The sequence below is a fragment of the Lethenteron reissneri genome, chromosome 30 (genome assembly GCF_015708825.2).
Source record: "Lethenteron reissneri isolate LAM-NWPU_2019-01 chromosome 30, ASM1570882v1, whole genome shotgun sequence".
NCBI classification, from domain to species: Eukaryota; Metazoa; Chordata; class Hyperoartia; order Petromyzontiformes; family Petromyzontidae; genus Lethenteron; species Lethenteron reissneri.
The window spans coordinates 3,851,087-3,873,772 of record NC_083808.1 but is presented as its reverse complement, the minus strand read 5'-3'; the positions used below and the strand labels follow the sequence as shown (position 1 = coordinate 3,873,772).

The 22,686-nt window shown below is 48.9% G+C and overlaps 1 protein-coding gene across 4 annotated transcripts in view; it reads right to left on the bottom strand.

The window, feature by feature from the left end:
* LOC133349421 (synapsin-2-like) overlaps window positions 1-22,686 on the bottom strand; it is a 115,309-nt gene that overhangs the window by 56,163 nt on the left and 36,460 nt on the right. For all 4 annotated transcript variants that reach the window (XM_061562834.1, XM_061562835.1, XM_061562836.1 and 1 more), the window contains exons 2-3: window positions 7,674-8,576; window positions 2,873-3,062 (exon numbers count right to left, since the gene is read on the bottom strand). In XM_061562834.1, the coding sequence (XP_061418818.1) occupies window positions 2,873-3,062; window positions 7,674-8,007 (524 nt within the window). In that variant the 5' untranslated portion in view covers window positions 8,008-8,576. The remainder of the gene's footprint in view (window positions 1-2,872; window positions 3,063-7,673; window positions 8,577-22,686) is intronic.

The following is a 22,686-nucleotide window of genomic DNA, read 5'->3' as shown; positions in this document are numbered from 1 at the left end:
CCACCAACTCTGCTTCGAGACAAACGTTCGATTCATGACAGGCAAATACATTCATATAGTTTTGGTTATATCCTTAGAGCTGGATTTTTTTAGTTGAAGTTATAATGTCAAGAAATGTGTAAGAGTGTGTTATTTTAACTTTCACAGTCATACCATATGAAGCTGTTTGGATGAATTTCGTCTGCTTCTTGCACCCTTGCATCCACATCCCACAGGGCTCCCGAGTAAGGCAGAGGTTTATGGTTATCTCACCGGTTTTATATGAAGAACATTAAGTCAATATAAAAAACAGTAAACATGAAACCATCTTTGAGAGGTCCGAATAGGAATTGCCTCATTTCGTGACATCCCTCCGACAGTGCAGTTGAAATAGGAAACCACAACCCCACAAACCAAAATATATGATTATTGGGCGCCACGGTGGCGAGATGTTAACTCCCTCGCCTGGTATGCAGGAGGTCGTGGGTTCGATCCCGACCCTGACGCCTGCTGTATAATTGGAGTCTGCGTGTCTCTCTCCCCGTAGCTGTGTGGATTTTTCTCCGGGTCCACCGGTTTTCCCCTCCACATTTAGAATCAACGTACAGTACCTTCGGAGTAATTTGGCTGCTATCAATGTCCACGTGATGATGATAAACTACTTTGTCGATCCACCAAGTGTGGCCAGGTCGCGAATACACACTCAGCGGATGCGTGGTGGAGCGGTGGCGCAGCGGTTAAAGCGCTGCGCTGTGAGTCCGGCCATGGACAACGACCGTCAGTGGCGATTGATATCGACTCCGACGTCACCTTCACCAAGCCACACGTGACCAGCGTGGTGAAGTATAGCCAAACAACCTCCGTTGTCAACTTGTAAGCCTGTCGCTTCCGAGGTACAATAAACTGAGACGGATCATTCGAATAACAAAAAGAAACTCAATACATTCGTCCGTAACATTCCGCCCATAAATGTAACAGAATACAGAATAGGCGACATTTTGGGCAAGATCCCTGCTGTAATTACGCACCGTAACATAACTTTCGACCACGTCGACCTCATGCGCGCGCACGAGTGGGTGTTTTAAGGTCTACGCGTGCCTCACGCCCTATCTTATCTTTCCACAGAGCACATTTGTATCGGTGAATGACACTGATGAAGTGCATGCGCATGTGCGCGTGCGCGTGCACTGCCGGGGGGTGGGGGGGGGGTAAGAAATTCGGGAGAGAACGAAATCCGCTTCACGGGTCGCGAGGCCGGAAAGGTCAAGTCCGCGGGATGACTGAGGACGCGCCGGGTACCTGTTCAGGTCGAGTAAAATCCTGGGTCTGGGATCACAGCCACCCTACCTTGCACGTGGTCGAGCTCAATTCTCCCCCCGCCCCACCTCCCCCCGCGACTTTGGAAACAGTGAATTACAACAGCATCGATCGTCCCCTTGGTGACGTGGTCACCGCATGTGGTTGCAGCGGCTCGAACAACAACAAGGGGAGAGCTGCCGCTGCTGCGTTTTGCCACGAGGAGTATTGAAACAAATAAAAGACGGATTTTTGTGTTGCTTTTTGCTGTCCTTCCACCGCACCTCTGATTATCACGGTTGGCTACACACGGTGCGAAAGAAGTTCAACGTACATGCATACAAGCAGACACCTCGTCACCGTTGTCATTGTATACACGCGCGATAAGGGACCATCATCACCACCACCGTCATCATCATCATCATCAGCAGCCACGGTCAAATCCACTGCTGGATGAAGGCCTCCTTTGCAAGTCGTTTCCATCTTTCGCGATCCTGCGATGAAAGAATCCATCGAGCACATGCCCAAGAATCGCACCGTACGTCTCGTTTGTCCTGTCCATCTCATCTGCCCCGTCTGTACCATCTCTCTCGTCCACACCGTCTCGTCTGTTTTCTCTTTCCTGTTTTGTCTTGCTCACTCGGTCCGACCATTTGCCTAAATTTAACACGATTCACAAGCAATCAATTGCTAATGCATGAAATGCATTGCCTTTGTGAATGCGCCACCTGGAATTTGCCCTAGCTATATCAGATCTCGACAAGCGAAAGAGGACTGAGCCTGAACAGTGAGTGCTTGGCTGGGCGTCCACCATGCAACCTATTAATCGGTACATGCCATTGGCCCTGTGCCACAGTGCAGTGCCACGAGTGAGAGCCTGACTTACATTTCTAAGCCCAAGGGATTGAAACACTTCTCAGCCTAAGCCCTCTCTCTCTCACTCGGCCGACTTGGCAACGATGTCTCAGTACTCGGTCCAGGATGGCCCAAAATGGCCCAAAAAACCACTCGGACCTCCACGTGCTGCTCACGGGCACCATCTCCAATGACTTGGATACGATCTGATGCAGCCCACTGCTTGTGTGGGGTAGAGGTGGGGGGCAGTGGACTTCCTAGGGTCTGGGTGGTAGTGGTGGTGGTAGTATTGGGATCCTCAATAAGGTGCTTATTCGGGATGTTTGGATATTCAGTTGGAGGATCATTGTGAAAGACCCAACGCAGGAGATCATTAGGTTTGATCTTCAACGAAGTCCATGGTTCACCCTAAACCGCATCCGCACAAACCATGGCAGATGCGGATACCCGATGCACAAGTGGAATATTGAAAACACTCCAGTGTGTGACTGTCGTCATCCAAGACGTACCATACGACATATACCGACGCAACGCTCGATCCACAAATATGAAAAACGCGTCACGGCGACACACTCCGCTGCTCCTGACGTGGCTATCTGGCTTGACCACCCGAATGTCAAATTGTAAGATTATTGCTCTGCATCAACATCAGCCATACGACAGAAGAAGAAAAAGGGTGGACCACGAGGAAGAGAAGCGAGAGAGCGAGCGAGCGAGCGAGGGAGAGCAGGGAGGGACTCACCAGTCGGTCTGCTGGTCGTCGATCACGAGCAGCACCTTGGACTTGCGCCCCGCACTGCCGGAGACGCTGCCGGCCGTCTGCTCCACCAGCCCCGCCGCTGCCGCCGTCGTCTGCCGCACGGCGTTGGACAGGGAGCTTAGGAATCCGCTGGCTCCACTCGTGATGCCCCCACCCGCCTTCGCCTCGCCACCTGCACGCGGGCAGCCCATCACGGACACGCGCACGTGGTCCATGTACATGCACAACGAATACGACAAGAGGTCGCGCACATTACACGCAAAGTGCTTGCCGCAAATGAACCACAATATTTTGCTGATTTCGTCAAGGATAACAAACCATAACGCGAACTCGCAGCGGCTATTGGCTGGTCGTCGAACAAAGATGGTCACGGCATCGCGCAGCACTTTGAGATGCGCCTCTGCGGCCGTCTGGAATGCTCTTTTTTCCAATATTAGGAAGCCACTGGAGCAATGCACTTTTAAATCTAGATTGACAACTTATTTCTTTAGAACTGCTTTCTCTGTTTTGGTTGTTGTCATTCCCCCGCACCCCCGATTAGCGCCAGTGCCGGATTATCCCAGTAGCAAAAGTAGCTTATGCTACGGGCCCCGCACTTTCAAGAGCCCAGAGCTAAATGCTTTAAAGCTTTAAAGCTATCAATTCCGGTTCAGTGATTCTGCACTTGCTCTATTACTATATACTGCCTTCAACTTTTATGAACGATTGGTGTGTTTAATGTTTGTCGTATTATCTAGCTGTAGAGCAAAATGAAAACTACAATAATTTACTATGCAAATAAAAAAAATGTGTGTTTAAATATTTACGTGAGTTTTTTTTTTATTTAGGGCCCCTTCATAACATTATGCTACAGGCACCGCACTAGCTTCATCCAGCACTGATTAGCGTGGTGGGCTACATCCAGTCATGGGACGCGCCGCCACAGAAACATTGCCACAGCTGCCATCGTGACAATTTCAATTCCAGCACTCAAGTGCCGCTGTTGGCTCCATCTCTGCAATTTCCTCCGACCCTCAGTTTTTTTTTCATTGAAATACAGACATGTGCCTTGCGTCCGGCAATCACAGGATGCCATACTAGTTGGTTGAGCGAGATGAAGTAAATAAATCGATAACATAGTGTTCAGCCCCTTGTCAATCAACTGCTGGATGAAGGCCTTCAAGCGTTGTGTTTGTTGAGCATCACTGGGCTGCAATGAGCTGGTCCATGCGGAGGGGGGCCCAGGATAAGTTCCTACATCACTCGCCTTAAACTAGATGCCTGAGTGGGGTTGAGAAGTTCACGGCCAATAAACTAGAAACGTTTAAGGAGGAACGCCTGGACCGGGAGGACTCAACACAAGCCGAGGAGTGGAATCACTAAAGGTCGATAATTACCTCCAGACAATGAACAGGAATTCAAGCAAAACAGTAGTCGAGCAAGTCAAGAGTCAAATGAGTCTCCCCCAGCCTCCCCTCTCCTGCCCTCCCGCCCGCGGATTGAACCGGGGAGCCATTGTTAACCTCATTGTCATACGATAAAAGCGGACAAGACATAAAAGCGGGCACTTCGAAGTGGACGTGCCTTTGTTCACATATGAGACTAGGACGTTAAAGGGGGCGTGTCTAAGATGGTTTGGATCGCTAAGTGCAATCCACAACATCGATCTGCACCCAAAATATGGATTCTGCGCCATCAAATCGGAGCTGCCATCTTGAAAATGTCTGTATTTATTTCAAGTTAAAACCCGCCGTTAACGGAGCTAAATTAAGGGTTTTCAGTGACATGTTCAGTGTCAGTCTGTTCTAACACTAGACGAGACTACTATGTTGATTCGCTACGTCAAAAAAAGTGTGTTTATGCCTTTAAACAAGAGTTTTTACAACGTCCGATTTCATAATTTACATATTTAAAATTCCACGGGCAAATCACCCCCTTGCAATGGAACAAATTTCCCCTCCACATTCAGCGAGCAGCACCTCCCTCTCTCGTTTCTGCTCCTCACTCAGGACGCCACCTCTTCTCCCTGGCCCATCCTTCCCTCCATCTCTAGGTACCCCAGTAATTTTAGATTGTGGAAGGATTATCCATAATTCTGGTTGTCGCCTGATGAGGCTGGTTGTAATAACCGGCGAAACATCGTAATCGAATTAAAAATGTCGGTTTACTTTCCAACACACCGGTGTGCTGAAGTAGTAACTAATTGACATGTTTTCTTTACGTAATAAGCATTACTAATTGGCTGTGTCGAGTGGTGGCCCGTTTAATGACATTTATATTTACGCGATATAATAATAATAAAAAATCTCTTCGTAAATGACATCACCTCGGGAGAAGCCGTTCCATTCGCTTTCACCCCTCTTTATTGGCATTTAAAAAAATATATATCTTTGCTGTGCTTGCACAAAGATAAGGAAAAAAATAAAATAATCCCATGCCAGCATCAGTTAATCTGGATGATATCAGACATGAAATAATGTCCATCTGCGTGCGAAACCAGATTTGGGGACGCGGGGCAACTTAAAATCCTTCAAAGCAATAAGACCTTTGCTCAAATCAGATTCGCTCGTGGAACTTTCTGCTCGCTTGCTGTGGTGTGTCGGGGAAAAGTGTTGTCTCTGGCAGAGCGGGCTCGGGACAATCTCCCTCTACACTATTAAATGCTCTATGGCGTGCGTAGCAGCTTGTACAGCCGCTCATTTAGTGGCCTGGGATGGGAATTCGTGCATGGCTGTGCATGTAATTGTCCCGGCTGAGTTAACACCTTTGCCAAGAAGACTACCCCCCCTCCCTTGAGCCGAGAAGATCTTGACGCATTGCTGCACAAGTTGAGTCGCTCAACAGTGGGACGTTACGGGGGACACGGAGCGAGTTGATGACTCCTCTTTGCACCAGAATATTGTTCATCGCGATGATGCCAAGGGGCTCAGCGAGCGGCGGAAAGGCAACCTCCTCGAGGCAGACTGCAGTGAACATGGTGACTGACAAATCTCGAGTCCGACTGGGATGACTTCAGGTTTCCAGTCGGCCGAGTTACTTCTGCTGATCATCCTGCGCTGCAGGCCATGGCGCCATTAAGATTGGTCTGGCAAGGGCAATGGAGAAATCGAGGCTTTGCTTGCTGAGAAGGAAGCTCTAGGGAGCCGCTCCACTAGCCAGATGTCTTGGGAGAGGTGAGAGAACATCCACCTCTTTGAATTGGTAATACTCAGTAATGTGTTAGTGCAAGTCTCATTTACATTTAACAACGTGCACATTAAATTCAAATTTCCTGCGGGAGACATGGAACGCATACAGCGCAGCAAGGTCACAAAACCTAGAGAGTTGACAACGTTATTTTTTTACTTATTCCTGATCCCTGTCCCAAAGGTATTTTGAGTGAGGAGTGGCACAATCTGTTATATGCCCCGCTCCCACCAGTCTGTCTAGGGCAGGGGTCGGCAACCAAAATAACAAGAAGAGCCATTTCTTTCCAATTCGGTACAAAATTCAGTATTTCAAGAGCCGCAATGCATCTGAGTACATACTGTACATACTTACATATCGTCAAGAAGCAGCCCGTAAAGAGCCGCATGTTGCCGACCCCTGGTCTAGGGGGTGAATAGCCCCGCTCCCTCGCCATAGCCCCTCCTTGCCCCCCTCCACCTCCACCGCATCACCGCCAACGGCAGTTGGCGACAATGCGCGTGGAGCTCTGCGCTTCGAGCGTGGGGCCTTCCCGTGAGAGAAACGGCACCTAGAGCCGGGAAGTGTGTTGGCAGCCCAGCGCTCAGCGGGGGGCCCTCCTCCATTTACTGATGCCCATTATTGGCGTTTTGGAAGATAGATGCCGCCGATGTTGAGGTCTAAAATTTCGGGGCGAGTGGTCAAAACAATAAAAAAAACCAATGTGGTGCCAAAAAAATGCCAGCGGTGGGGGGGTAGGGGGGGTGGGGCTGCAGGCGCGGAGATAAGAGGCTGCTGGCAACCGAGATGATTACAGCCACGAGTCGCCCATCTGTCAGTGAGAAAGAAACAAAAACCTACTCTGTAATCTTTTGTTTTGTTGTTATTATTATTGTGGTAAGGTGAAAGCATCATACCTCTATATTATTGGTTGACGAACTTAGCGCTGTGTGTGTGTAAGATGCTGTGGGCATGCTGGCTGTCCAGCTTGTGGGCAATACAACAGGAGGTGTTACGATGTTCACACAACAAATATATACTTGGTTTGCAAGGCATTACATCTGCATTAACCACACGTACTTGTGGCGAATTCCACGTTTGAATTTTGAGAAAACGCAAACGAGCAGCATAAAATATGCCACAATGGGACAAAGAGACCATTTTTTTGGCCCTCATCAAATTTTGACAGCAAGGCAAAGGCTGAGATCGGCACGAGCTGTGTCAGTTAATTGGCACCGATATATAAAACTCCGAATTAGCACGGTTGGCTCCGGCGTACGGTGCGAAATAATTTCAACATACAAACAAAACTCGTGGCCAGCTCGCTGGTTTTCAAAGAGAACGGCGCTGATTATGTAGGGCATGTTGCCTGCCGTGAAAGTTCTTTCACCAGAATAATTCCACAAATACTTCCTCGGATTTTTCTTTCATCTCGTCCCAATAAAGCCTCACGCCCAAGCTATTGAAATGTGACTTGTATCGTCCACCAGGGCATTATAAACTGGTAGTCTGCGAGCAGCGTTTTTGTTTGCCCCCCCCCCACCCACCGCCACCACCTGCCACATTTACTCTGGACAAATCGATAGCCGACTGCAATCGATATACCCGGCACCGTCGTCGGCGTCGGATCTCATCTCACCTCCGGACGACTGGGACAGGCGGCGCTGCTCTCCTGGCTGCGGCGTGGCGGGCGACTGCGCCGCGGGCGACACTGACGCCGCTGGGGGCGCCGCGCCTGAAGTGGCAGCGGCAGATCCAGCAGGGCCCACTCCGGCCCCGGTGGTGCCACCGCCGCCGCTACCGCCACCGCCGCCGCTGCCGCCACCGCCACCTGGCTGTGCCGGGCCCCCCGATGGTGACACGGAGGGAGGCGGGGCCTGTGGCGGGTCTGGCCTCTGCAGGTCCATCATGTAGCCGTTGGGCAGGTTGGCCATGAAATTGCTGTCGGATAGACGTCTTCTCAGGAAATTCATGGTTAAGCCTCTTTATTGCCTCTCGCGCTCTTCAAAGGAACTCGGATGTGTTTAGTCGCAGGGTGGCGAGAGGAAAAAAATAAGGAAAAAGAAACGAAATGATTTCTTCCAAGTTTATTTTCAAAAGGGACCGGCGCTGAAAATTTAGGGCACGTCAACGCTCGTCAAAGTTATTTCATCAGAATAATTCTACAAACTTTCCTCGGATTTTTGTTATGCCAATAAAGCGTTTTTTTAAACATCCAATATTTATTTATTTATCGCATAGCGTCGCTCTTACATTCCAGCATTAAATTATAATAATTTGGACTTGCAGCGACTGTGAACGTCTTGCATATTTAAAGAACGGGGTGATTGTGTGTCTGCGGGGGGGGTTGTTGTTTTTGAGAGCGGTCTTCGCAGTCTCTTTGTCCAAAATATCTAATTGTTGGCTTTCGGGACGGGGATAATTAGCGGGAGAGACAAGGACAATTAGCGGGAGACGAAGATGTGTTGGTTGTGGGAACTTGAGTTCGTAATGATGGTCAGAGACGAGGGGAGCTCACGCTGCAAATCGCTGTCACGGACCCCTGCGCACAAAAACACGGATAGGGGGGGGGGGGACATGCACAGAAAAAATTGGACAGCAGAAAAAAAATGCAATTGCAAAAAATCTATTTAAAAACATTAATATCAACCTTTGCGCGCCTGTGAGATTCGTTCGTCACAGTGGAATGTTGCGCGCGCCGCTCTATTGCTAACCGTTACGATGATGAAGCACTTCAATCGGTGATTTGATTTCCAGGTAATCACACTCGGTCACAGCAAGACAATTTATAATTACAATACAATTGTTAACGTTAAAATCTCCCTTCAATTTTCCGAGTCGGTTAAATCATCTTACTGGGTTAAAGTGCCTTCACTGATAATTGAATCAAATTATTTGGTTATATTGCATTGGCAGTGGTGTACAATCCCATAGAAAAGGAAAAAGTACGTGGCCTGAATTAAAAAATATATATATAATAGGTGATGTTTTCGGGCAATGGCCCTTTTTCATTGCACATAAATAGAGAGGTCAGAGAGGTAGAGTGAAAATGATGTTGTCTTGAACTCGGACTTAATTAGTTGCCTATTTTGTGAGAGCTACGTTAGCCAGTAAAAGGTTGGCTGGTTTTCTGGCCGCGTGCCACATGGGACACGGTACCTGCTCAAAGGACGGGAAAACATTCGGGCGGAAAAAATGTTTCCGATGTTTCGCGACGCATGGTGATTTAATTACATTGCAATAGAATTTCACTTCCACGGATTTAAACTTTTTTTTCTTCCAGTAACAATAAAAGCTTTTCCCACTCGGCCCGAGTCTCCCAGCGCCACCTAACCCCATCATTGCAAGGCAGACTGACAGCGACGTTAGGGGTGCCCTGAGCAGAAATTAATTTGGTAGGCCTCCTTTGATATTTAAAAACAATATCGCTAGTCAGATGGCAGAAGAGATTTAGACAAGATAGCGATGTAGTGGAGTGAAGCAAATGTATTTTATTATGTTTTATTTTTATTATTTTATTATTTCCATTCTACTTGACTTTACTGAAAGAACCAAGAAGATGAATCCCTGCAGTCACGACAGCTTTAAATCGAAATTTAAACATAAATATAAAATGTAGTGAGATTAAAGAGAGATGTAGATTATATATAAATGAGGCAGGTTAATTGACATCGTGCATTCGTGAGCTTGTTATGTTGATTAGGATTGAGCTGATATTCGATTCCACTGATTTTTTCTCACGAATCTGGGGCCCCTTGAGCTACTTAGGGAAACCTAATCATTTGCTTGATTTTCTTTTGCCGAGCGCTACTACTGTGGAGTTACCGTCTTTCAGCCGCGGTGGCAAAATCATTCCTGCTGAATTGACGGTCAGAATAACAGCTCTCCGCGGCCCAGACAGGCAAACCGATTAGCAAACACTTATATAGGGGCTTTAAAACAATACAATCAATAGCAGCCACTCTCTTTAATATCAAAGTTGAGAAGCTTTAGGCTCAGGATTTATTTTGTCAACATCAAAGCCACCACCGGCACCATGTGGATAGGATAAACTCGAGTGAACATTTATTTTTAACTCAATTTCAACAATACAAATAATACGTGCAGGGACAAATATATGACGGCGATATATTGCCCGCTTATTTATTTTGTTACTTGTTGATCTCCACAATGACTTTCATGATAATTTCGTGTTATATATTCGGGCCCGTGTCTTAAAGAGCTCATCCTTGTCAATAACATCTGGCAGCTCACCGGCACTGATTCAAGCAAGTCTGAACTTATTCTTAGGTTTTTTTCGGTAAAGTCACGTAGGTAAAAAGATTAAAATTAATAAAAGTAAAATAAAAATAAAATAAAAATCACGACGTTTCGGAAGCAACACAATCTTCCGTCTTCAGGTGGAACAGTCACAGCACGATAGCTGTGAATACGAAAGCTTCAAATCTAGAATTAAGTCTGAACTTTGCCACTGACGAGACACGGTGCGTCAAAACCGGTCCAGAGTTTGCTTGTGTAGTGACTGACTTGGAGACATGACTTCTTGGAGGCAATTCTTTAATTAAACACCGAGCACACTGTTACACGCTCTCTGCTGTAACACGCTCTCTGCTGTAACACAACGCTCTGTCTCTCGTTTTAACGCAACTCTACACTGGTTGCTAGCCTACAACACAACGATAACCGTCTGACGTTGACGGCGCTGAACTGAAGAGCCAACCTCGTTGACCTTAGGGGCCGTCCATAAATGACGTCACGCGATTTTGGACGATTTTTGACTCCCTCCTCCCTTCGTCACACGACGTCACAAAAAGTCAGCCCCCCCCCCTCCCTCAAATATGACGTTACAAAAAAATAAACCATGCTTCAAATCGCTTTAAACTATTGTCATTGTAGTGCGTATTTAATGTGGCGCTGCACTCTGATGATGTAGGAGAAAACATTTATTAAAACGTATATTTAATTAAGTGTTGTCTATATTTATTCAAAGTTGCGCATTTTGATGTGACGTCACATTTCTCAACCCCCCCTCGTCACACATCGTCACAAATGTCTGACCCCGCCCCCCCCTCCCAGGTGCGTGACGTCATTTATGGACGGCCCCTTAGAAATAAAGATTCTACTTACACAAAATGGACGTCTCGAAGGAGCTTCTTTACACTTGTGTAGTGGCATAGACTAAGTAATGTAGCAGCATAGTGCTGGCTGCTGGCGGGGAAGGGGATCTGCAGCTTACAGCAGCCCTGACGTCAGCAGGTCACGTGATACACCAGAGGGGATATCTGGGGGAAATGTTACAGAAGGGACACGTGGGGGAAGCCCGAGAACCCGCTGGTAGGTTCTAGAAAGGGGGCGTGGCCGGGGCGGAGCCAGGCCACGCTGGGAGCATAAAAGGGGGCCCTGAGTGAGAGCTCGGGGCTGTCGTTTGGAGTGGGATCCACGTCGTGCTGTTGAAGATCGTCGCTGTCGTCTTCATTCGATATTGCACTGCTAGATGGTAGTTTTCTGTCTCGGTTCAGCACCGTCGGTGTTGGACGGCTCGTGTTGTGTATAGGATAGCAAAGCACGTAGAGTTGTGTGTAAGCGGGCGACAGAAGAGTGTCTCCCAGCGTAGGGTGTGTGTTGTGTAAAGGGTGCTCAGTTGAATAGAAGAAGTGCCTCAAAGTCTTAGCGTCTCCGAGTAAGTCACTACACTTGTGTTGAACCGACGCAACTACAATTATGCACGGAAAAGTAGTACAAAAAAAATGTGGATGATGATATATATATGAGGACGATATATTTTCAAGTAGATTTTTTTAATGATATTTTGTCCACAGTGTAACTTTTGGTTGCATTGTCGGTATAATGTGATACAAGCTTGGAAATCTTTGCAGGGCAGTCCGCACTCACGTGTCCGGGGACGGCTGTGCAATTTCATTAATGCGTGCAATTCCAATGACAAAGACCTTCTCGGCAAACGGTAAAGGTAAAGTTGGAGCCTTGCAATTGCTTGCTTCAAGCCACTACTGACGAAACCTCCGCTGCAGAGAGCTGCAGACAGCCCCGTGAGAGGGTACTTCGTCTAAATCAGGGGTCGGGAACCTTTTTGACTGGGAGAGCCATAAAAGCCAAATATTTCTAAATATATTTCATTGAGAGCCATATAGTATTTTTAACGTATAATAAATTAAATATGTCTTACTTTTAATGCGACTTCTGGTGCTGCATGGTTTTGCTGATGGCCTTGTAGTCTGGTTCGTACGTGGTGAGGTTGAGCTTCATGCAGGCGTGACCCGTGAAATTTATCTTCAAAACTAATTTTTGTTTACTTTAAAATGACACACTATTATTAAACAATATCACAAGTATTTTAAAATCAGTTCCAAACTGATTTGTTTATTTTTTTTATTTTTTTTCAACTCAAAATTGTCTGGGAGCCATATGCCGTCACTGGAAGAGCCATATATGGCTCGCGAGCCATAGGTTCCCGACCGCTGGTCTAAATCGTCCACACCGGCCAGACATCTTGGACGATGTGGTAGTACTCACACTGTACCCCTCCACACTGAATCTTACATAACTGAAAATAGGAACGCGCTTCGGGTTTACAAAGGGAGAGCACCTGTTATTCCTGCAAATGGAGCTACCTTACACAATGCTGCACTCAATCACAAACTATGAATCCTTGGGTGATCATTTGCACTTCAGACAGCTTTGGCTGGTGTTTGCTCGTTAGCGGCAAACACCTCTGATAGGCTTGGCAATCTCAACTTGCCACACGCATGCCCTAAATGCATATCAATTAGACGATGCGCTGTGTGTGAATCCAGTAATGGACTTGCCGTCCTTAAATGAGAAATAAGATAACAACAACAACTAAATACGTCGCAGTAGCTGAGAAATACTTTTTTTTGTGTGTGACAAAATCAACGTTTTTCCCTGTGAAGAGACGCAGCATGTGACATTGGGAACTAAGTTGCTTTCTGTCCGACACACAAGCCATGTGGTACGCTTGCTCCGATCCAGCAGTGGACACTCGCATTTCTCTTTTGACCAAAGCCCTCGTACACAAAAATCCACGTTCCCCTCCCCATTATGAACACCACCTGAGCATCCCTGAATACAAGACGTAGCAGCAACTTGCAGGTGTGCAAACACTTTCGTCGGTCCACTGTGGGGATGAGGGTATCCTCGATACCGTGAGGGTCGTGGGGTTTTGTTGAGCATCCTTCACTAGGCCGGTCAGCGTGGATTGGGGAAGGCGGAGATCCTAGATGCAGGAGCGTACGGCTGCTCAGAAGTAGTTCTGTGAAATCTGCTTCCGCAGGTCATTCTCTACCATGCAGCGTTGCACTGCTCTGTGAGGGTTTAATGCTGACAGCACAATTTGAATGAAAATTTGCAAATCAATACAAATGTACGTTTTTTTTATTATAGATAAAAAACTATTACATTTTGTTTATTCTCTTTCTGCATCCGAGTGCTGTGTTGCTGAGAACATGGCTATGCAAATAACATAATAATGAATGGATGTTTTTTGTACCTAAAATACCTAATCACATTTCAATCATTGGCTAATTATTCCGTACTAACAATGGGCAAAAAGCAAATGCCCAAGACCTTGCACGAACAATTCCTGCAATTTGCCCGAGACAGCGAGGGCCTCGCTTTGTACGAATTGTACCGACGTCAGCATATTTGGCGACCGCTGAGCGAAGCGACAATTCATTAGCGGCCCTTTGTCAAACCGCTGCTGGATGAAGGCTGCTCAAATAGTTTTTTTTTGCCAAATTTGAAAAGATTATCCGCTAAATTACTCAATTTGGGAGAAAAAAAACCACACACACACACACACATGTCGCAATCGTCTCGCTCGCTGCGGGAGAGCTTAAAACTGGATACTCCAGAAAAAAATATTCTTGGGACTCAGTGAAGCTTCCCTGGATAAACAAAAGTAATCATCCCTACTACTTGTAATGATTATAATTTCAACTTATAACGCTGGCTAGTCAGTGCGAGTTGGCGAGGAGCTGCTCAGGATCAGTTCGAATTTCACTCGTCACTGGCGTTCGCCGTGGCCAGAAATTGAACTCGGTCACCGGGTTCAACCCCCAGTGGAGTGCCGCTAACCGTCGCATCACCACCCCTGTCCTCCCTGGACACTCCTACGTCACCCTTCGTCATAATAATGGCCGTTTAATCCATTGAGGCACTTCTAATCATAGCTGGATTAGCGCGTGACAGTCGAGGAGAGATAAATGTGAACTCGACACCTGAACGCAAGGCCAGTTATATTAACAATAGCAAGGCTCCATTGGAACCTCATTTGCCAGTAAAACATATGATAATTGGGTTTTTACCCTTTAATCTGGCAACAAAACTGACACCTTTTTTTACGAGGAATCATGTTTGCATAGACCACAATACCTGCAGCCATAATGCAAACAAAAAACATAACTCTGATAATGTATGCACTGTCCTTGAAGTTGATTGGTCCACACCCGAGACAGTTTTCCTTAGAGCCTAGTCTCACATGGGTTGGACCAGATGACGCCAAAAGGGTCTATGCAAACATGCATCCTCGTAAAAAAAGGTGTCAGTTTTGTTGCCAGATAGAAGGGTAAAAAAACAATTATCAATAGCAACGCTGTCAGGACGGCGCGGTGAGCGGTCGTGGCAGTGGTAGTGGCGCTCTCTCGGGCGTCTGCGCTCGGGAGATGAACCCCGCCGCGTTTGACGCGTCAGCCTCGTCTCCCCTGAGTCTCGGTCATCTGGGTTCGAGCGCACGAAGCGCTGTGAATCGGATGGTGGCGGCGGCTGCGCCTGCAGCTTATACGAACAAGAACGCATTGCGACGTCGAATTGTGGGGCGTTAACATCGAACCGTGACACCGATAATGTTGTTTTTGTTTGCTATGGAGGGAGCTCGAACGTGAATGATCCAACAACTGGGTTGAAATGTCGCCCAATATGGGAAGCAACTGTCGTCATCAGCAGCCATGTTCATCATATCTCTATCGTCGTCATCATCATCATCATCGCATCTCAATCATCATCATCATCTCAATCATCGTCATCATCGCCTCTCAATCATCGTCATCCTAAGCATTCGCATCATCCCAGTCATGGTCATGATCATTATAATATTTAAACATCAATTAACATCTGTCAATCACCATCATCCATCGCCATTATATTATTCCAGCGTGAATTAAATTGATCACACCGTGAGTACTGTTTTGTATGTATGAATGTTGAACTTCTTTCGCACCGTACGAAGCCAACAGTGCTGATCGGAGGTTTTGTAAGAGTTCAACAATCCTGGTCATCTAGACAGACTCATCCACGCTATATGAGAGTGGATTTCATCATGGCTACAACGACTCTTTCGAAATCAATAGAGATGCTCAAATTCAGTCGATGTTTGATGTCGCTGAGAAGTATAGAGTGGGGCATGAGTGGTGCATGAACGCCATTGATGTGAGCCATGGCACACATCGGCGGCGAGCAACATCTGAACTGGATCTGGGTTCCCCATCCACCAAATCGCACTTACCAGCGTGGAGAAGTATGGTCAGACAGCTCGAGAGGCCGACGTGTCATTCCATACAACAGTGAATTGACGAACATCTGAAACTTATTGTTAATTTAATTATGTTGCCGATATATTTATTGAATCTTGTCGCTATAATGTAAACGAGACAACCCATGATTAATCCTCGCCAGGGCATCATCAACCTTCATAAGCCAAGATCTATCCACTTCTGCATGAATCCCTCTGGAAGCCGTCACTATCCTTCGTGATATTCCGATGCCACAAGCCGTTTAGCACCTGCACAGGGGCCGATATCCACAGCGGACGTCATCTCGCGCATGTTCCATCCTTGGGCTGCCAATCCATCATTAGTCTCGACACCGGGCCATCGTGCCATCTAGAAACGTGCCCTTCGCCAGCGCCACTTACGCTTTTTAACAGTAAATAATTTGTGGATATTCTCTCATCCACGTGTCTCTCTTGCCGTCTCAGCGTGCCATCTCTCCACGCTTCATTGCACAGAGCACCACATAAATATTGGGAGGGGGTAGGAGGGGGGGTGCAGGCTTGGGGGGGTAGTGGGGGACAAAGACAAAGACCCCCCGTATAGCCTTGACAGACTGTTGGGGCAAGTGCTGTTAGCGAGAAGCACCTATGAAGGCCGACACGGCACACGAAGGGGTAGGTGGCCAACACCACATCCGGCCGCCTTTGTCTTCCCAGTGGCGATGTTTACTACACACCGCACCAGGTACTCGTTTGAGGCCGAGTCGACCTAGGGGAGGCCCAGGACCGGTTCAGATAATCGTCACCAGCGATCGCCGCGAGCGGGTAATCGAACTCGGGTTGCCGGGGTTCGTAGCGCCGCACGCTACCTGCTACACTACCGTGGGGGAGTGCAGGGGTGGGGGGGGCACCCTGCCTCTGGGTGGGATGGTGGTGGGGTTAGGGTCTGTTATAAACTCGTTATCTCTCGTGCGGTTCCCTAACGTGATTTATTTACCACGGGGAAGTCACCCTCGGCGCCTTGTCGGGTGACGTTATGTCACGCGCAGGGGAGCTGGTGGCCCTGGCCTGCACGGCCACAGTGACATCGCACCCGTCGGTGGTGGTGGTGGCGGTGGTGGCGGCGGTGGCGGCGGTGGTGGTGGTGGCGGCGGTGGCGGCGGTGGTGGTGGTGGCGGTGGTGGTGGCGGTGGCGGTGGCGGCGGTGGTGGCGGCGGTGGTGGCGGCGGTGGTGGCGGCAGTGGCGGCAGCAGTGGTGGTGGTGGCGGTGGTGGTGGTGGCGGTGTTGGCGGCGGTGGTGGCGGCAGTGGCGGCAGCAGTGGTGGTGGTGGCGGTGGTGGCAGTGGTGGTGGCGGTGGTGGCGGCGGTGGTGGCGGCGGTGGCGGTGGTGGTGGTGGCGGTGGTGGTGGTGGCGGTGGTGGTGGCGGCAGTGGCGGCGGCGGTGGTGGTGGTGGTGGCGGTGGTGGTGGTGGCGGCGGTGGCGGTGGTGGTGGTGGCGGCGGTGGCGGTGGTGGCGGCGGCGGTGGCGGTGGTGGTGGCGGCGGCGGTGGTGGTGGTGGTGGCGGCGGCGGTGGTGGTGGTGGCGGTGGCGGTGGTGGTGGTGGCGGTGGTGGCGGTGGTGGTGGCGGTGGTGGTGGTGGCGGCGGTGGTGGTGGGGTTGGTGGCGGTGGCGGTGGTGGTGGCGGCGGTGGTGGTGGTGGGGTTGGTGGCGGTGGCGGTGGTGGTGGCGACCGCGAGGCACACGCAAAGCAAGCAAAAGCATCGGGGCCCAAGAGGCTCAAGGAGGCAGCACTGACGACTGCCAGCCCCCCAATCACCCATTTAAACGACTTAAAAGGGACATTTGGTTTTATATTCGTGATGTAAACACAGCACCACAATCAACCGTATTGTTGCATCATCTCGCTCAGTTGAAAGGTCTAATTCTGCTTGACGCTATGTAAGCGTGTATTCATCATCGTCATCATTATCATCAGCAGCCGTGAGCCCCTCCACTGCTGGATTAAGGCCTTCCACAAGACGCCGCCACCAATGCCCCCACGTTTTTGCGCCGCAACCATCCATCTCGCTCCCCAAGCACGTCAACTCGTCTCATCGCTGTCCGATTAGCATGGTTAGCTACGTACGGTGCGAAAGAAGTTCAACATACTTACAGCACATAACATCGCTGTCATCATCATTGCCTGCTACTTCATCATCATTATCCATGGCCCTCGTTCACTGTCCCTTCATGGTAAGTCCTGCCCAAGCCCGCTCAGTTTTGTACGGATGTGGAACTTCCTTAGCACCGTACGTAGCCAACCGTGCTTATTGGAGGTGCCAGGGATGTCATTTTGTTGACTAAATATGATTTATCGACCCTGTTCGTTCTCTGATCCGTGCGTTTCTACGCCTCTCACGAACTCCAAATATAAACATCTCAGTTCTTCTCTCCACGCGTTTCAGTTCCTGTTCGGTTTTATTCGCCGATGCCCCCTTTTTTTTCATTGAGGAATGCTTGGGGCATAATTGCGCGATTGAAGTGTTTCATTTCTTTGTAAAGATTTAGTGAACATGTCCTCCAATTGTATTCGAGCTACGTTTCACCTTTTCTTCCCTGCCATCAGCGTTCGTGATTTCTGACTCATATCATAAAAATAATCAATAGCGTCGCTGTGAAGAAAATAACACACGATATGCCTCCTTCATATATCCATCCCTCCAGGTGTTTCGACCCAACCCATTGGTCCCTCGCCCTTCAGGGCAGTGCCTAAATTCGGCAGCATTGATTCCGCACAAGAAAACTGTGGCTCGGTTTCATCACACGGTATCTAGCCAGCAGACTGAAGCCTGCTTCGGTCAATGCCGGTGAACTGCCAGGTATAACAGTGACGTGTATATGAACCGGTCCTGGGCCTCCGTTAGGTCGACTCAGCCTCAATTGAGTACCTGGTGCGATGTGTAAATATCGCCACTAGGGATACAAAGGCGGCCGGGCGTGGTGTTGGTGACGCACCGCCTCGAGTGTCGTGCCGGCCTTCATAGGTACTCGCTAACAGCACTTGCCCCAACAGTTTGTTAAGGCTATATGGGGGTCTTTGTCTTTGTTATAGGCAAGTACCGTCTCTTTAAGATATAGGTTCATAGTTCGACACACAATTATATAACACGTAACACGACGTAATAAGTAGCGTCGTTGCGGAGAAAAAAAGAAGAACGACAATATAGATTTGATTACAATGTCTCATTCACAGATCAAGGGCACATCAGATGAAAGTTGACAAGTGAAATGCATTAGAGAATTACTTGGCTGTCCGAGTGAGTGCACACTCTCTATATTTATTTCCGAGCAAGCCTGCCTGCCGGTCGACCTGTAATTCTGGCTGATTTACCCACCGTCATATGAGAAATTACTCTCGCAATACTCTGAACGTGGGAAACGCCATTACACGACGCCCGAAGCCGAAGTGGGTTTTCAAGGTTTTCCAAACAGGGGGCCCCCGCTGCCGGATCAATCACAACGGAGCCAGGTAGCGTGGGCACGAGTCCAGCAATCGATTCGGCAAATCAGACCTGACGTGGAATTCATAAAAACCCCCGACTGCAAGATCTATTTTAAGAAAAAAAAAAGCTCGATCAGAGCCCCATTCTGCCAATAAGCTGTGATGAAGACTTCGCCGGTGAAAAATTGACTCTCGCCGGAGCTCTCTTTCCCGTAAATCGAATAGCGGCCACGGCACCGCCACGTTCGCTTTCAATTCTCGTTTGTCGTATCGAGCCTAAAGATTACGCGCGCGACCTCGGCGTATTATCCAATAGGTACTGTGCCCAGGGCTTAGGGAAACTAAAGGGCCTACAAAAGAATTGACCACGTTTTTGTTTTTGTTTGTATGTATGTATGATTTAAAAAAATGTAACAAAGATATCTTCTCGAATGAATATATTTATATTGCAAGGATAGACATAGTGTTTCAAAATAAATCTGCTTATCTGCGGCACCACAGCGCGCTGCCATATAATTCGGCCACAGACTAAGTAATGAACGTGCCAGCAGTCACGACATCTGCCCAGCGGCTGGACGAAGTACGCCTGAGAAACAAGCAGAGCGACAGCCGCGGTGGTAGTAACATGCGACAGCGGCAGTACCAACTGGAGGAGAGTTATCACCGAAGGCCGACGAAACAGAAGTGCCGAGGGCTCACAAGGACCTCAATGGGGCTGTGCGCGCTACCGGTGACCTTCAACACGGACGGGGTCACGTGGCGACGATTGAGCCGCAACGAACCCAGCGCGTCGACGGCTCTGCCACGTGGTGACAATTCAAGCCCCACAATCACTCGTTCCCTTTGGAAGCTGCATTTCTGTGTCGAGTTTGTTGTCCTTCGCCCGAGCTTTGCAATTGGCACGCGTGGCTACGTACGGTGTGAAAGGAGTTCAGCGTACATGCATCGTGAGCCACAGACTCAGACCCACAGACTCACGTTGACACCCACACTCACATAGAGACCCACAGCTTCACACACACCCACAGACTTATCGAGACTCATAGACTCATACAGAGGCTCACTCACACATAGAGACCAAGAGACTCGCATAGGTTGACAACTCATTTCTATAGAACTGCTTTCTATGTTTAGTGTGTTGTCATGCTCTTTGGTTCTTTCGGTAAAGTCACGTACGTAGAAAAATAAAATAAAAAAAGAATATATCACGACGTTTCTATCGCAACACAAGCGGTCGTCCTCAGGCGTATAATCCAGCAGTGGAACTGCTGGATTATGGATTCCTGCAGTCACGAAAGCTTCAAATCTCCCGTACCTCCGATTAGCACGGGTGGCTACATACGGCGCGAAAGAAGTTCAACATCCATACATTTGACTCCGTAAATTACAACAGATTTGACTTGCGCGAATGGAGGTCCCCATCGTGTCAAGGTACAACGGGGCTCCCAGAGGCACGTGGCAGCAGCGAACATTGCTGACTGGTCGGTTACTATTATGGATGTTTGGTTACTGATGAGTCCTCACGAGGATGAAACCGGTGGTGGTTCTGTCTTTGTTTCGCCGCGGCCTGTTTGTTGGGGATGAGCCGTGATTTCTCAACTCTTTGGAGTCGGCACACAAGCAGTTCTTTTGAGGGGGTGGTCTGGATAAGGCCGATGCATTGCAGTGCACGACCTTCACGTGTCGTCAAGCCTGCGGTGCAAGCTCACAAGGTCGACGTCACTGCACTGCATTTGCCTGTCAAGGGAAGGGCGCAGACTTGGGGGCGTGGAGGAGCGTCCGTGCGCACCGGATTGCCACAAGGCAGTGTGTGCCGGGGCTCGCTCTGCGGTGCAAATGATGCGTGGGTGCGTGGGCGGTTGCGTGCGTGGGTGCGTGGGTGGGTGCGTCGGTGGGCGGGTGCATGGGTGGGTGCATGCGTGGGTGCATGCATGCGTGAGTGCGTGCGTGCGTGGGTGGGCGTGGGTAGATGGATGGGTAGGCGTGGGTGCGTGCGTGGGTGCATGCGTGCGTGAGTGCGTGTGTGGGTGGGTGGACGTGGGTAATTGGGTGGGTGCGTGGGTGCGCGCGTGCTGGGAATCACTGCGCGTGTGCTTGGCCACGTGAAACTCCTAACACATGTGTACCTCGTTGCATTTCGTCTCTTCGACGTCGTGGAGGAAGGAAGGCGAGACACAATACAACGTCCGCATTTTCAGATTCAACGTTTTGCGCAACCGCGCGGGCGGGCACGCGGGCGGTGTCACCAGCCCTCTGCGACGGCAGTGAAGGATGAACAATAATGATGATGATGATGTCACTCTGCTTAAGAGCAAGAACGGTGACAAATGCGGCGACACGGCGAACGCTCAGGCTGGCGATACGCGGAGGCGATGTGCGAGCTGACGTGTCGCCACTCGCCGCGTGCCAACGACGGCACTGCCCCCGTGTCGTGCCGGCAAGCAAAACTGTATCCGACGCGCCACCATCGCCACAACTCCCGCGTGCGAAATTTCCTTGCCCCCGTCTGCCGGGGGGGAGGGGGCGGGGGGGGGGCGACCCCTCGTTCGTGCAATCATCACCGCTCGCCTTGACCACTGCAACACAATTCTCTATGGCCAGTGGTGGGTCTTTTTATTGTTCCTCCTGTTCCTCTTTTTAAATCCTTTATATTAAGTTCACTTGCTTGCTTGCGTGCTTACGACCGTGCAAATCTTTCGGTCGTTTTTTAACCCACTTCCCGTGATCCAATCGAGCTGACATTTTGCACACAGACTCGTTGTGCGTGGCAATTTATTTTCGTGAAAAAATTTTTCCCAAAATTTTCCACTTTTTAGGAAAAAAAATTTTCATGTATAATTTTAAATACCAATGTGATAAAAATGAAACTGTTACTCAAGAAAAACAGAAATGAATAATAAAATAAAACCGATGCCACGCATATAAAGGATTTATAGTGAAAAACTTTGTTTTTACGGGTTAATTTTTTCTTCTTAACCTGGGGTGCACGCTGCACCCTCTGGGGTTGTGGGGATTGCGAGACACGGCCAGATTTTTATTTTAGCAGCTAAATAATCGAAGAGACAACTTGAGCACGGGCACGTACGTACAACTTGCTTTGCAGTAAAGGTTAAGAACCACAGCTTTATGGCGTCGCAAAGAACAACGTCTGGGTGTGTTTCGTTTGTTCTCCTTCCCGCGCACCTCCGATTAGCGCGGTTGGCTACGTACGGTGCGAAAGAGGTTCAACGCACGGACATACTTGCATGGCCAACGCCGTTGTTGTATCACGGACATCGCTTAAAACTCCTATTGATGCAGAATGTTGCTGTCAGACTCTCTCGCTCGCACCCCATAAACGAGACCGCAGCATCGCAGTCCTGCAAGATCCCACTCACCATCATGTATTGAACTTCTTTCGCAGCGTACGTAGCCAACCGTGCTAATCAGAGGTGCAGGATGGACAGGAATAGAGATGAGTATGCATGTACAAACGGATAGACAAATAAATGGATGGAAACAAAGATGAATGGGCGGTGGAACAAACAGGTGGCTAGATTAGATTCTCGATGAATGATTGAACGGTGAATGGGTGCATGGACAAGTCAATAACTGGATGGGACAGATGAACAAATTGGGTGGGTTGGAGGTGAGTGAGGCAGGAGAAT